The sequence below is a fragment of the Eublepharis macularius genome, chromosome 4 (assembly GCF_028583425.1).
Source record: "Eublepharis macularius isolate TG4126 chromosome 4, MPM_Emac_v1.0, whole genome shotgun sequence".
In the NCBI taxonomy this organism is placed as follows: Eukaryota; Metazoa; Chordata; class Lepidosauria; order Squamata; family Eublepharidae; genus Eublepharis; species Eublepharis macularius.
The window spans coordinates 116,000,033-116,014,468 of NC_072793.1; the positions used below are offsets into that span (position 1 = coordinate 116,000,033).

Below are 14,436 nucleotides of genomic sequence, written 5' to 3' on the forward strand. Positions count from 1 at the left end.
GGTTTGCCTTTCCTGTGGTAAAGCTGTGTTGTGCAGAACATCTGCCAAAGCTATTAGCAGTGGGTTTTCACCAAGGAATATTTTAATGACTACACATCAATGATTTGGAGGTACATTTATTGCAATCAATGAGTGCAGTCGGCTGTGTAAGTGGAGCATTGTCAAAAAGGGTAGGATTGTTATTGAAATCAGTACAGTGCTAAATTTGATTATACGTGTACTTATAGGCCTAATACTACACTGCATTGCTCTCAGATTATTTCCCATAGATCTCTTGGGTTTCAACTTGGAAATTGCATGAGCTCTGAATTAGAAATAGTTCCCCTTTATGTATTTAGAATTAGATCCATGTAATGTGGAGATAAAGTAGCCTGAAGATACAACATTTGTTTTCCCATGTGCTTTACTTTCAACAGGAAGATTACATTTTCTTCCCTAAAACTATATTTCAAATAAATTAATGGCTTGTTTCGGTGACACAGTCCATCCAGATGCACTTGTTCTAGGACAGAGATCAACTTCACTGCTAGCTTAGGATCTTGTGAAGCTGGTTCTGAATTTCCACAAGATTTTTGACTTAGGCAAGACCTCTGGTACTATCTTTCTAAGCTGTCAGATATGTCTTTCACTGCCATGAATTCTCTCTGAATGTGTGAGTGTATTGCTGTGGGTCTTTAAATTCTGGAAATGCTGCTAATGCATTAAAAAAATCATAATTCAATTAGAATTGTGTGCTGCTCTCTGTGGTTGTTGATTTAAACCACCGTGTGTATCATTTATACTTGAAAGGTGGAGTAGATAGATATTCACTCAATAAATAAATACATGAATTATTACTACCATTTTAAGCCATAGTACTCAGTCTATTGGTTAAATTCTTTTGCTCATCCCCTACTGAAATGAATGGAATGCAAAAATATGGCAGTACTCATGTGGAACTCCTGGTGAGTCTTTTGTGAGTACTCACACATGTTTGTTTCCTGCTTAGGTGAGACCATGTTAATCCGGATTCTCTTCTCCTATATTCTCTTACAGTTAGGTATTCATGGATATGCATTTGCGATCACAAACAATGGGTACATTCTGACTCATCCAGAACTGAGACCTCTGGTAAGATAAAGCTGCATGCTGATTGATTTCATACATGGCATAGTGGAGATATTCTTAAGAATTCACATATGTAGAATAAAGTATAGCAGTTGGAATAGAAGAACTAACTGTTGTGCCCTCTAAGAGAGAAATTTTCAAAAAGGTAGTGGTGGGGGAGTCTTTAGCATAAGCTCTGCAAGCATGTTAGTCTGAAATCCAAGACAATGATAAGTTGTTTGGCGATATGGATGCATACAAGTTGTTCAGTACAAGACCTAAACCCCCATAAGTGCAGAAACGCAAAGCCATAAATTGCTGCAATTACATACACTTATATTGAAATGGAATGTTATATTCTTAAGTAATAGCCTCTATTTGTCATGTTTAAGTGGACTTCAATTTATAATCTATGTAGAAATTTTATAGAAGTCCCTTCTCTGCAGTTTAGCCAAATGGAGATGCAAGGATTCTTCCCATCTTTAAAACAGTAATATAGCAAAGTTTATTCTTTTACCTTATCACACCATCTTTAATCGACCAAAATGAGAAAAAAAGGTAATATGCCTACTATATGTAAGTTTATTGACATGCTAGTTTAAGGTGTTTTTTATTTTAGAAAATGAATATTTTATTAAACAAGTTCATAATTTCTTAATATAATTAAAGAAATGGCATTATAATATAATATGAGTACCATTTCACAGATAGACACTAGCGTGCTATTGGATTTCAGTAAAATGTTAGAACTGGCTGTACTTATAATTATACAGTATACCAAACAAATTCAAATTTTTGGACAGTACAGGGCAGTTTATGAAACTGTATTTTTTCTACTCTGTATTGGATTTTTGCTAATATTATGTCTTTTAAACTTGTATCTATTTACCCTATGGTATTGTTTATGAAATGTCCTTGATACTGTATTGAAATGTACTTGATACTGATTGTACTAATCTCATACTGTGTAATCTGCCTTGAGTCTCAGTGAGACAGGCGGACTCTAAATGACATAAACAAACAAACAATTGCGATTCTAACAAACACTTATCTTTCTAATATTTGGATTAGGCATTAAGACTTGGTTAATGTTTATATTTGATCAGACTTGATGAGGAAAATGAATTGAATGATCAAGACAATGGATTTTCCTGGGTCTTATTTCAGGAGCTTTTATTTTAAAGAGGTAATGACTGCTGAAGGACATGAAAGAAGTTTATACAATTATGCATGGGGTGGAGAGAGTGAGTAGAGAAAATGTTTTCTCATGTCCATTGTACTAGCATTCGGGGGCACTCAGTAAAGCTAATGGGCAATATGTTTAAGAGAGACAGAAGGAAATACTTCTTTACTCAGTGAGCAATTACATTTGTGGAATTCACTGCCACTGAGTGTGGAGATGATCACAAAGATGAACAGCTTTAAAAGGGAGTTAGACTGATTCATGGAGAAGTCCATCAAAGGTTACTACCCATGATGACTAAAGGGAATCTTCATATTCAGAGGCAGCGAATCTCTGAATAACAGTGGGAAGACAATATCAGGAAGCCTTGGCCTCTGTGCAATATTTATTGGCCTAGCACAGCTGCATGAAAGTTCAGAAAACAACCATGTGTGACCTAAGATTTTATCTGTTTTCTTAGCTTTGGCATCATTATAGACTCTTTTAAAAAAGCAGTTCTAAATAATTCCAATATAATTCAGACAAATATATATATTTACATCCTGTATGTTTTAAATAGAAGTAAATATCATATTTTGTCTCATTATCAGTATTTGTAACAGGAAATGTGGCAGTAGAGATTCAGTATATTTCTAATTTATCACTTCAACTCTACTCAAAGGTCTTTTCCACACAGGGCCTTTTCACTGGTTCTGGCCCCAAACTACATTTTTCTTCAGACTTCTGCATGCATGGTCAAAATACCCCAATTCAGTCTCCAAACTGCTTCCCAGACTTTTTTGCATTCCATACAGAGACGACTGCAACTGCCGTAGAACCCATTTCCCCCTATCTGTTCTGCAGCTTTTCTCCCTGCACACATATCCTGATGTTTTTTTTTTACAGTAAGTCAAATCAGGGCTTTTTTGAAGTGCATGTTTTCTTTGGTGTGAGGCCTGGCCTTTTCACTCCTCTTTATTCCCCTGAATCCTGATTGGTTGAACAGCAAAGGTCCAGTTTTTTCCCTGTTTTTTTAAAAAAATAAATGGCAATGTTGCAACATTGGTGCCATTAAAAAAATAAATAAAACCTTTGTAAGTTTCACCAGCAATCTGCTGAGGAAACTGACCAGTCCTCAACCAATCCACTAAGGAAATTGAGGCGTTCTCAGCTGATGAAACTAACTAATCCTCACCATATCCACTGAAGAAACTGATGAGTCCTCAAAGCCTTCAGCAGAACTGGGGCATTTTTCTAGTGCAAAATTAAACAGACACCACTTCAGTTCAACTCTCTTAAAGTGTAGAATTAAAGAAACAAAGCAGTATGGGGCCAGAAGCGATAATAAAGTACAGGACTTTTTTTGAGGGGGAACGCTCAGGAACGGCATTCTGGCAGCTCTAGAATCTGCCCATGTGGTTCCTTCCTCCTTCAGCTGCTAAGTTGCTTTGAGTTCATTCTGCTTTTTTCCCATTCCTCTCTGACTGAGAGAGAGAGCAGAGCTGCTGGGGCCGGCTCTCCAGAGGAGGCAAAGCTGCTTTGAGTTCATTCTGTTTTCATTTTATTCAGGGATTTCTGTGTATATACATGCTGCTTTGAGTTCATTCTGCTTTCTTTTGGGGGGGGGGCTGTGTGTGTGTGTGTGCTGCTTTGAGTTCATTCTGTTTTCTTTTCAAGGTGTGTGTGTGTGTGCTGCTTTGAGTTCATTCTCCTTTCTCTAACTCAAATGGTTCTCCCCACCCTCAGCTGATTGACATTACTGAAATTGCTGTGGACATACGTTTATGAATATTGTTTCTCTGGGACATTGGAATATTTATGAGCATTTTACAATGTTACAACGGCTTAGCCATTGATAAGGTAGAGTTGGCAGGCAACAAAAAAAAGCCATTTTAAACTAAGTATAAATCTAATGCAGCTAAAGTTGAGTATTTTGAATTGCTCCAGTAAAGCAAAACCCTCCCTGAAAATTTGAAAATTCAATATTCATTAGATTAGGAATTTCAGACTCTGTGGAATTTTGAGAAAGAATTTTGGAATTATTTTTTCTACGCTGGCAGAGGGACTCCGTTAGAATTTAGATTTGTGAGATGGGTTTTGGATTTTTAGAGGCTCCCTCCTTGCATATTTTAAAATATGATTCCAAAGAAATGAAATTTTTGGGAAAGGGAATGGAAGATTTCATTTTTTGTAGAGGATACAGAAAGGAAAAAAACCCCTTTCTCAAAATAGTGTAATTTCCCAAGCTTACTACCATTTACCTCGTTGTAATGTATTGTGCTGGGTTCCGGGAAGTGGCGTCACTTCTGGAAGTGACAGCACTTCCTGGAGTGATGTCACTTCCGGAAGTGATGAAACCACGCATGTCTGGGAGTGTGTGTGCACTTCGCGCTTTGCACACGCACATGTGATAATAGAGAGATCCACCACCTCTTTCCCCAGAAAAAGCCCTGATAAAGTACATCCAATCTGCATGGGTTGAATGCACAGAAAGCCTAATGTTAGGTTCACCACGCAGAAGAGGAAAATATTTCTGTTCTACTTCTGTTCTACACTTCTACTTCTGTTCTACACTCATGAGGAAAATATTTCTATTCTACTTCAGACTAGAAGTTTTCCATGAGTGACCTTGTTCAGGCCTTTCTGCTTCAAACTGAAATATAAATTTAAGTGAATATAAACTGTAATTATAATTACAAAAAAACTCATCCTCTTTTACAATCTTGCACTATTGTGGTGCAAGTACATTACGTTAAGCTTTCTGGTCTGTGCTAGTCTGTAGTCTAAACAATTTTAATTGGACTGGATTCAGATAAATTATTTGAAAAGCTGTCTATTAATTGGTCTGTTTTTTGGATAAAGAATGTTGTTAACCACATCCTTAGATGCTACTGGATTCCCACGTGCATAGGATCAAGTTGTCAAAGAAAGCAATTTTTATTCATGGATTTTTTCAGAAAATTTCCAGTCTTCCTTTTCCTTTCTATTATTTCTTCTTTGTATATTACTGACATTTCCTATCAGTCAGTTATGTCCACTGAATTGTTCAGAGTGGTCATAAAATGTTTTAGTACTCTGCCAATGAACATGATAACAATGGTAGTTTTTATTTGTTGAGTTGTTTTATTTGTTTATTTGTTATCTTCATGATGCCTGTTCCTATATTACAGACACATAAACATTTTATGGATACTACTCAAATGTTTAATATAGATATATTGTGAAGACCTAACTTACTCAGAAAAAAAGACATACAAGTTTTTTTCATTCCAGTAATGTATGATCTCCAACATACACAACTGAACTGCCTTGCCTGCAGTGTAGCCAGTTACTCATCCTAGGTCTGACACCTGTCTCCTCCATTGAAATGACGTCTAAGAATATTGAATTTTCAAAATATTTTGGATTTTACATGGTATTAACAAATAACCTAAACTACAAATATAAACAGATAGATGAATTAATAAATCAATACACACAAAGGCCACAATCCAATACAGAGTGAATCGAGTCTGTTTTTACACAGCAATTTACCACATTCCTCACTGTTAACATGGTATTCTGTATAAGTACATGCCACAGGTGTTTATTGTTGCAAATGTTAACCTGCATAGTGTGGTATAAAGCAATTTTTTTAAAAAAATGTTTCCATTGCAATGTGTGCCACCCCACCCTCACCAGAGCACTGGACGTTTTGTATCCCATGAGTTATTGATAACTATCTAAAATAAGTTGTAGAAGCAAAGTATTTTGAATGAGAACCATAGACACGCATTCTGATAGATAAGTCTCCATTCTTTCAGATGGAGTCAGAACTTCATGGCCACCAGAAATATAATGCAAATGTTCTTTTTGTCATGGGCCAAAAGGTTCACATGAAATAATCAGAACTCTTGAGGTAGATTCCTGAGGCAACAAGCTACACTGAACATGACAAATGTATGTGGGCCACTTTGATAGTAGGTGGTAGCTGTGATACTCAGTGGTAGCAGAACAGAATTTGAGTCCAGTAGCACCTTAAAGACCAACAACATAAGCTTCTGTGATAATTGATCTCTAAGGTGGTACTGGACTTGAGTTTTGCAAATGCACATTATGACTTATGGCATTACATATTTCATTTCATTAATATCTATTTTACTTTCTCAACTTCTGGTTGGGGTTTGGCTACATCTGGGTGTACCTGTGCTCCAGCAAGAGTTCTTTTATTTTCATTTTTCTATTGGTTTTATTGGTTCTTTTTCATTGTTTGGGTTTATTTGTCACTTGTTTTTAGTTTGGGAGGTTGTTATAGCTGTGGGTAGTACTTTCAGGTTTTTTTCCAACCAGGAAATAAATAAATAAATATACGCACATACGCATATATACAATAAAGTGATAATGACATTCAGCTCTATTTTTCCTTCTTCTCCAGAAGAGGAAATATAAGCAAGGTTATCTTTAGTAGGCTTGGTGATTATCATTTAACTTCACTTTCGATGTTCAAGGCTGGCTTAGTATAGCAAACCTTTATCTCTCCTTCCCCGCAATTTGGCTTTCTTCTGTCTTTGTCTTTCAGCAGAATCATTTTGGTAGCAGTGCTGGCTTGTTTTTCTTGTTCTATTTGCCTGATTGGATTTGAGGAGTGGATGGAGTGATAACAAGGTCTTGCTGCTGTTGCTGGCCCATTTTCTCTTTACAAAAGGAGATGTGAGCTGTTAAATTTGTAACTCAGCATAATACAATTTTATGATTTGAAACCATATTATTCTTAAGTTTTTAGTTTTATTTAATTTTATATATTAATAATATTAAATAATATTAAACCAATAAATAAGAGATTTAATAATATTTAGTAAAAAAGATATTTAGTACTAATTAATTAAAAAGTTAGGTTAATATAGGATTAACAGAGTCTATACACTTTACCACACACACACACACACACACACACACACACACACACACACACACACACACACACACACACACACACACTTTTATGTTATGACTTATTAATGAATTTGTCATCTGAAAACAAAAATCTCTCTGTGTTGCCTGTATCATCTAGAGTAGACTTCATTCTTTAGTCTATTGAAATATGTGGGATTAAGCATGCTTTGGATTGTTGTCATGCTCAATGAAACTTAAAGCTTACACATGTATTCCTACTTTCTGTTCTTCCTCTTCCAAATTGTGAGCATGTTATTCTCTAAAACAATTCTCATACATTCCACCTTTAAGAGGAAAGTATGTAATAAATTCCAGCAACAATAAATGATACAAGACACATTGACATATGATATTATCTTCTATCCTTGCTTTCGTTCATGACAGCAGTTTCCCTCACCTCACTGCACATCTCTGGCTCATTATCATATATAATCATTTAATGGTAAGTGCACAGATGAATAAAAATGAGTTCATGAAACCACTACATTATATTCATTAGGTGTTTTATCAAGGTTAGATTTTAGAAATCAAAGACCTTCAGCATAGACCCTTTTACCATAGCAATAGAATCCATTTAACAACCATCTTCATTTCATCACATAATCAGGATACAAGTTCATGGGCTGTATTCTTCAAAGATAGCAACTTGGCTTATGCAGGGCTTCCAAGAAACTCCACAGGCCCCAGACAAAAATTCCACATGCCCCCTCACATGATCTCATCCAAGCCAAAGACCATAGCAAACCTAATCACTTGGCTTGCTGTTACTGTGATTCATGCTGCTACTATGAATCTATAGTGATAATGGATGTCCATCCATCTCTCCATTTGTGATGGGCATACTCATCAGAAAATAAAACTAGGAATCTCAAAAAAATCTCAAGAGTTTGAGGCAGCTGCTTATAAAGATAAGGGCACCAAATTTGCATAGAACACAGTTTTCCCTCTAAATACCATTCTAAATTTCAAGGAAATTGAACTAAGGGGATCAATTTTACAGACCTCCAAAGTAGGTCCCTCTCTACGTAACCAACTACTTTTACAAGGAAAAAAAATCTCTCTCCAACTTACAGGGAGGGGGAAAAGGGGAAAAGGAGAATGGCAGCTTGAGATTGCCTGAAAGTGCTCTTTGCTACTCCTTTGGAATGATCTGATTTGAAGGTAGAGAACTGAAAATGAAAAAAGCACAGAGAGGGAAGAGGATAGAGTAGGAGCAGGACTACAGGTAAAAAGCAGACAGTTTACAAAGACATGATCCCTTACTGATCTAATTAAGTGCAAGAAAGTAATTTACAAGCTCCAGAGCACTGCTAAGAGACCAACTTTCTGCAATGAATGAACCTTCTGCAAAGCATATCTCAGCCAGTGCCAAGCATAGCTCAGCTCAGCAAGTTCAACCTATTTAACCAAGGGGCTCAGGGCTGCAAGAGAGGCCTATACAGAAGGGGAGTTTGAATTCGGTGAACACCTGATCAAGACAAGGCTTTTCTATTATATAAGGGCGGGGAGGGAAACTGCAGCATACAAAGAAGGAAGGGGGAAGGAGAATAGCAGTTCTCTGTGGTTTGGATTGGCTGGGAGTGCTCTTTGCTCTGCCCTTGCCAAGGTTTGATTGGAAGGGAGAGATGTCATGTCAGGGAAATCAATACAGAGAAAAAATGTGCTCATGTTACATGGTTGGTAAACATTGAAACATGAAGGGGGAAAAAACTGTATTTTTCAAGGAGGGGGTTTCATTATTCTAAGCATCTTGGATTTGTGTTATCTTTCCAGATAATCAAGGTAATGATCTGAGATAGTGATTTCTGTGTTATATCTTCAGCTTTCGTGTTTTGTTTTGCACACCACTAACCATCATCCCCATGCTATTTGCAATGGAAGCTGAAGGTCTCTCTGTTTGTGGCAGGAATAACTTATCATAAAATAATGCTATGTGTTTGAGAACTGGCCAACAACCTCAGGAAAGTTGCCATGGAAAGTTTCTATTTCATTATGTCCTATCTGTTGCTTCAAGTATGTGCCACTATGTAGTATCTGTTGCTTTAAATATGATCCTGCTGGGTAGTTCTATGTTGTTTAATGTCCGTCTTAGAATTACTTATGCTCTGTTTCAGCATTTCTTCAGCTCTGCATTAGATTTTTGCTGATGTTATGTCTTTGTAAATTTTCATTTATATCCCCTATGGCATTATTGATATGTCCTTGATATTGATTGTACTAATAACACTTTGTAATCTGCCTTGAATCTCAGTGAGAAAGGTGGACTATAAATGACATGAATAAACAAACAAACAAATAATGGAGGACAGTAGAAGAATGGAAGCTGTTTGGGTCCCCATTAGGGAGAAAAGTGGGGTATGACATAACTCTGATTTTACCTACAGTTCACAAAAGAACAGATGATCGCTCTTGTTACTGCATTGGGTATTGCTGCAACTCTTTTGGCAGAAGGATCTGCACATTCAGTATGCAAATTTCTGTTAAATATTTAAATATTTCAAATGCAGCCCTCAGGGGCAGGCTCCTAGTATCTATATAAGCCTTCATGATTTTGTAAAAGAAGGAATAGCTTTCCTCCCTCTTTCCTGACAAGCTGTTCCTACTAAAAATACCTTCCTCATACTCAATTTGTATAGCCTCTCTCTCTCTCTCTCAGTATTACTCTCTATAGTCATGTGTCTAATTTTGTAACTTTTGCATGCACGCAAGCACACACACACACATCTACCAATATAGAATACACTTCTTACTTCTGATGAAGTGGGCTCAAGTTCACAAAAATTTCATATCACAATAACTCTTTAGTAAGCAGGGCTTTTTTCAGGGGGAACGCGGGGGAACGGAGTTCCGGAACCTCTTGAAAATGGTCACATGGCTGGTGGCCCCGCCCCCTGATCTCCAGACAGAGGGGAGTTTAGATTGACCTCCGCGCTGCTCGCAGCGGAATAAATGAAGCTGCCTTATATTGAGTCAGAAACAATAATGGGAACACCCACGGGAAGTAAACGTCACCTTAATTAACTGTAAACAATTTTTATAACAGTTTTTTATATATAAAGTGCAAGTGCTATGAATTAATTTAGTGACTTGATAACAAATACATATAATAAATTCATCAATATATCATAAAAATGAACATTCAATGGGAACATATTCCAATCAACAACTAACAGCAGCAGACAATTCTTAGTCTCAGCAAATTCCAAAGAAACACCCATATATGATAAACCTATTGTCCAAACATCGTCTCCGTCGTTATTTCTTCTTCTGTGTCTTTTAATGACTTAATTCTTCCACTGAGCGACAAGCCGTGAGGGTGAGGTTGATGGAAAATCCTCTCAATGCCCAACACCCGATCTGGGGCCGGCTCTACTCCACAGATTTCGTGTTGACTTCTTCAAGAGCAACCTCTACGGCAAATATCAAAACAATTCAAGGGTGAAACCTTCTGGTGCTGGTGGCTGTGAATTCTAACGCGTGCCATTTTGATTCAGAGCAGGGCTTTTTTTCAGCTGGAACGCAGTGGAACGGAGTTCCAGAACCTCTTGAAAATGGTCTCATGGCTGGTGGCCCCGCCCCCTGATCTCCAGACAGAGGGGAGTGGCAATCTAAGCTCCCCTCTGTCTGGAGATCAGAGGGTGGGGCCACCAGCCATGTGACCCTTTTCACCGAGGGCAACCACTGAGTTCCACCACCTCTTTTCCCAGAAAAAAAGCCCTGTTAGTAAGTAAATATTTCAGTTTACCCTTACACCTGTACCTTTTCCTAGCACAAAAGCAGGGTCAAAATAAGTGATGTAGTGGTGCTAGATGAGAAGTACTGGGATCATTTTAGGGTTGCCAGACTACAGGTGGGACCTGGAAAGCTCCCAGTGTTTCAGCTGATCTCCAGACTACAAAGATTAGTTCCTCTGGTGAAAATGGCTGCTTTGGTAGTGGATTCTGTGGCATTATACACTACTATGTTCCCTCTGTTCTCCAAACCCTCCCCGCCCATGTGCGACCTCCCCCCCCCCGAATTTCCAGGAATCCCCCAACCTGTAGATGACAACACTAGATTATTGGGATTGATTTTATTGATTTTTTAAAAGATTATGTCATTTGTCATAAAATATGAACCATAATCCCTGAAGTTGTAAGTAGAATTTACAAAGGGATTACCAGTAAAATAATAATGACCTGCTGCCACAACAGTGTTTAAAATGTAATTAAATCTAATGAAAGGGGGAGGAGTTCTGTTCCACATGTATAACTGCTAAACGGATTAACATCCCATTATCATGCATGTAAAGGGAGTGTGTATCTTTTACTACTTCTGTGCATCATATTAACAAAAGTTTGCTGCTAAGTATGTTCTAAATTGCTGAGCAGGATAGGGTTTGCCTCAGCCTTGTAGTAAACTTTGCAGAAAGGCAGGGCGAGCACATAGTCAGAGCTGCTGCTGTTTGTTCTGTGATCTTCCCTGTGCCTCTAGTGGCACAGTACAGAATTGCATCAGTAAAATAAAATGCATTTGCTGAGTGCAACATAACCATGGCTTCAGGGGCCCTCAAGAGCTCACAGGCCCCAAGAATTTTGTCCCCACAGTGAATTCAGTCACTAGCCTGCAATCCAGTTGTCCTCTATGTAGAGCCAATGTGCTGAGTGTTTTGTGATACATGGATTATTCTAAAGCGTAAATCCCTGTTTGATTTTGGTCTGAAGCCATCTGTATGAATATTAGTTTAGACTAACAATGTTTTATAATATATTGTGAAACACTCTTGAAGGTTCTTAATAAAACTGGCATAACCAAATCACTGACAAGACAGTTTAAATGAACTTCCATATTGTGTAATTAAACAAGCGCAATCGTAAGAACACTTTCCTGGGAGTAAACCTCATTGAATAGACCTGCGTAGGATTCTGAGTAGACCTGTTTAGGATTGTTCTCTGAATTACATTGCCAAAAATCTATTCTACATAAATATAACGTTCTACATAAATACTGTTCTTATTTGTGGTGAATGGACTAAGTTAACACTTCTCTATTCTGCAACGAGAAAGCTAGTTTTCACATGAACTTATGAATGAACTTATTACACCTCATAATGAATCAGACTATGGGTCTATCAAAGTCAGTAGAGTTGACAATGACTGGCATCAGCTCTCCAGGGTCTTAAGAGGAGGTCTTTCACATAATTTTCTACTTGATTCTTTTAATTAGATGAATCTAGAAGCTTCTCCTTGTAAAGCAGATGTTCTACCCCTGAACCACATCCTATTTTCACTTTGAGAAAAGTGGGATGAGTTTAAATTAATCACGGTACATCCACCAAAAGTGTATGGTGAAGACAAAGCTGAATATGGTGGCTGAGTAAATAAATGTGGACTTTCTCTACTGAAACACATTCTGGTAACGAACTGAGCAAAATCCAACATTAGGTGGCAGCATAACACAGTGAAGGTTAATCATCCAGGGACGCAATTCAATAGAATTAGAGCAGGCAGAGTCATTATTCAAAACAGATACATATATATCTCTAAATCATGCATGTTTTGAATATATAGTGTTTATGTAAAAAGTGAAAGTTAAGACTTATATTGAATGTGTTTCTCTTTACTACAAAACACAGCATTATTAAAATGCAGAAACAAAACCCTACTGGCATAAAAACATATATGGCAACAAGGAAATAGAAACTCTATATGTTTCGCTTTCTGCTACATTTGAAAGCTCTGTTTGGGCTGTAATATGGAAATATTAACAGGAAATGTTTCCACGGTCCGAAGAAGGAGACTTGAAAAAAATTGCATATACTTAAAAAAAATGTATAGGTTTTGTTTCTAACAGAAAAGCTATAGGAATCAGAGAGAACACACAAATCAGAAGTTATGTCACAATTATAATAGTGTAATTCCATCCCTTGCTGATGTTGTCTTAAAAATAAACTCTGATTTTAATAAGCACTAACAATACAAACATTTAATTGTAGAAAACAACACTTTTCAACCTCAGTCCCAAGTACAGCATTGAAATATGCCATGGAAATCCAGGAGACTTGATCTACATGTGTTATTTAATCGGAGGGTGATGGCCATTTACACTATCTGTCTCTTCACTAGATCTTAAAATGGGAGTGGACATCCATAAGGGTGTAGTTATTTCCAGAGGTAGAGCTTCAGAGGTAGGGATATAAATGTAACCATTAGCATCCTGATTTGTTCCCAGAAGTTAAATGTCAAGTATCATAGTGGGGTTACAATGAATGTTACAATGCATCTGCCACCTAATCCCATCATTAAATAGGCTGCCATGTTATGACCCAGCTACCGTTTTTGAATATCTTGAAGGAAATAGGAGTGCCTAGTTAATACAGTAATGCTATAAACATATTCATCTGGTGCTTTCCCCCATCTATTGCTCTTTCAGTCTCAATAATCCTGTTAGCATTAATTCTGAAAATGGGGAAGAATTAGGCTCAGTATCTATTCCTTTGTTTGTACTGGAGTGATAGCTATGTGTACAATAATCTCTATGAAACTAATCTTATGAACTTGAAAGTAAATTCCACTGAAATAAATGGAGCTTAATTCTGAGTAATCAAGATCCAGTGAAGAGAGAGTGATTCAGTGAATCAGAGACAGAAGCATATTAGCATATTGGTTCTGAATATGCAGGATGCACTTTTGGCATTCATGGCTAATAGCTTTTGAAATCAATAGACCTTTAAAACATAATCTGGTTTGAGTTGCGGTGCAAGTCTCTCCATTTGCTCACTGGAGTTATGCAGTTTGAAACTGATTTCAATGGGACTATTGCTTCTCATAATTTTTAATAGTATGTGTAAAAGTTGCCAGTTATGGATCTCTGCCAATTTCAGGTTGATATCACATTAAGATGTTGATCTTTAAAAAGCACTGGCCTTCCACAGCATTTGGAGAAGCTGTTAATGTCCAGAAATTTACATTCAGTGAATTTACCTATCTTTTTTGGGGGGGGAGTAATTCACAGGGCTACGTCATGCTGTTAGAGTCTCACTGACTTCAGTAAACCACCCGGAGTCAGCACAGACCATGAATCTACCCTCCAGCTGTGATCTATGGTGCAGAATGAGTTTATGCAGGAATTTATGATGGTGGGGGGAAGAGAATCATCGCCTGGTGATGTTATCACCCCATGGTGAAACCTTCTTGTGAATTTCCATCCCCCCCAAACCCACATATGGTTAGATAGATATTTATCCATGTTATGAGGGTTAATAAGTATTAATTTTC

At 37.3% G+C, this 14,436-nt stretch overlaps 1 protein-coding gene across 1 annotated transcript in view; it reads left to right on the forward strand.

Annotated features, from left to right (window-relative positions):
• Positions 1–14,436, forward strand: part of CACNA2D3 (calcium voltage-gated channel auxiliary subunit alpha2delta 3) — a 1,057,886-nt gene that overhangs the window by 823,278 nt on the left and 220,172 nt on the right. Inside the window, exon 17 of the mRNA XM_054976383.1 lies at positions 1,036–1,110. Within this exon, the coding sequence (XP_054832358.1) occupies positions 1,036–1,110 (75 nt within the window). The remainder of the gene's footprint in view (positions 1–1,035; positions 1,111–14,436) is intronic.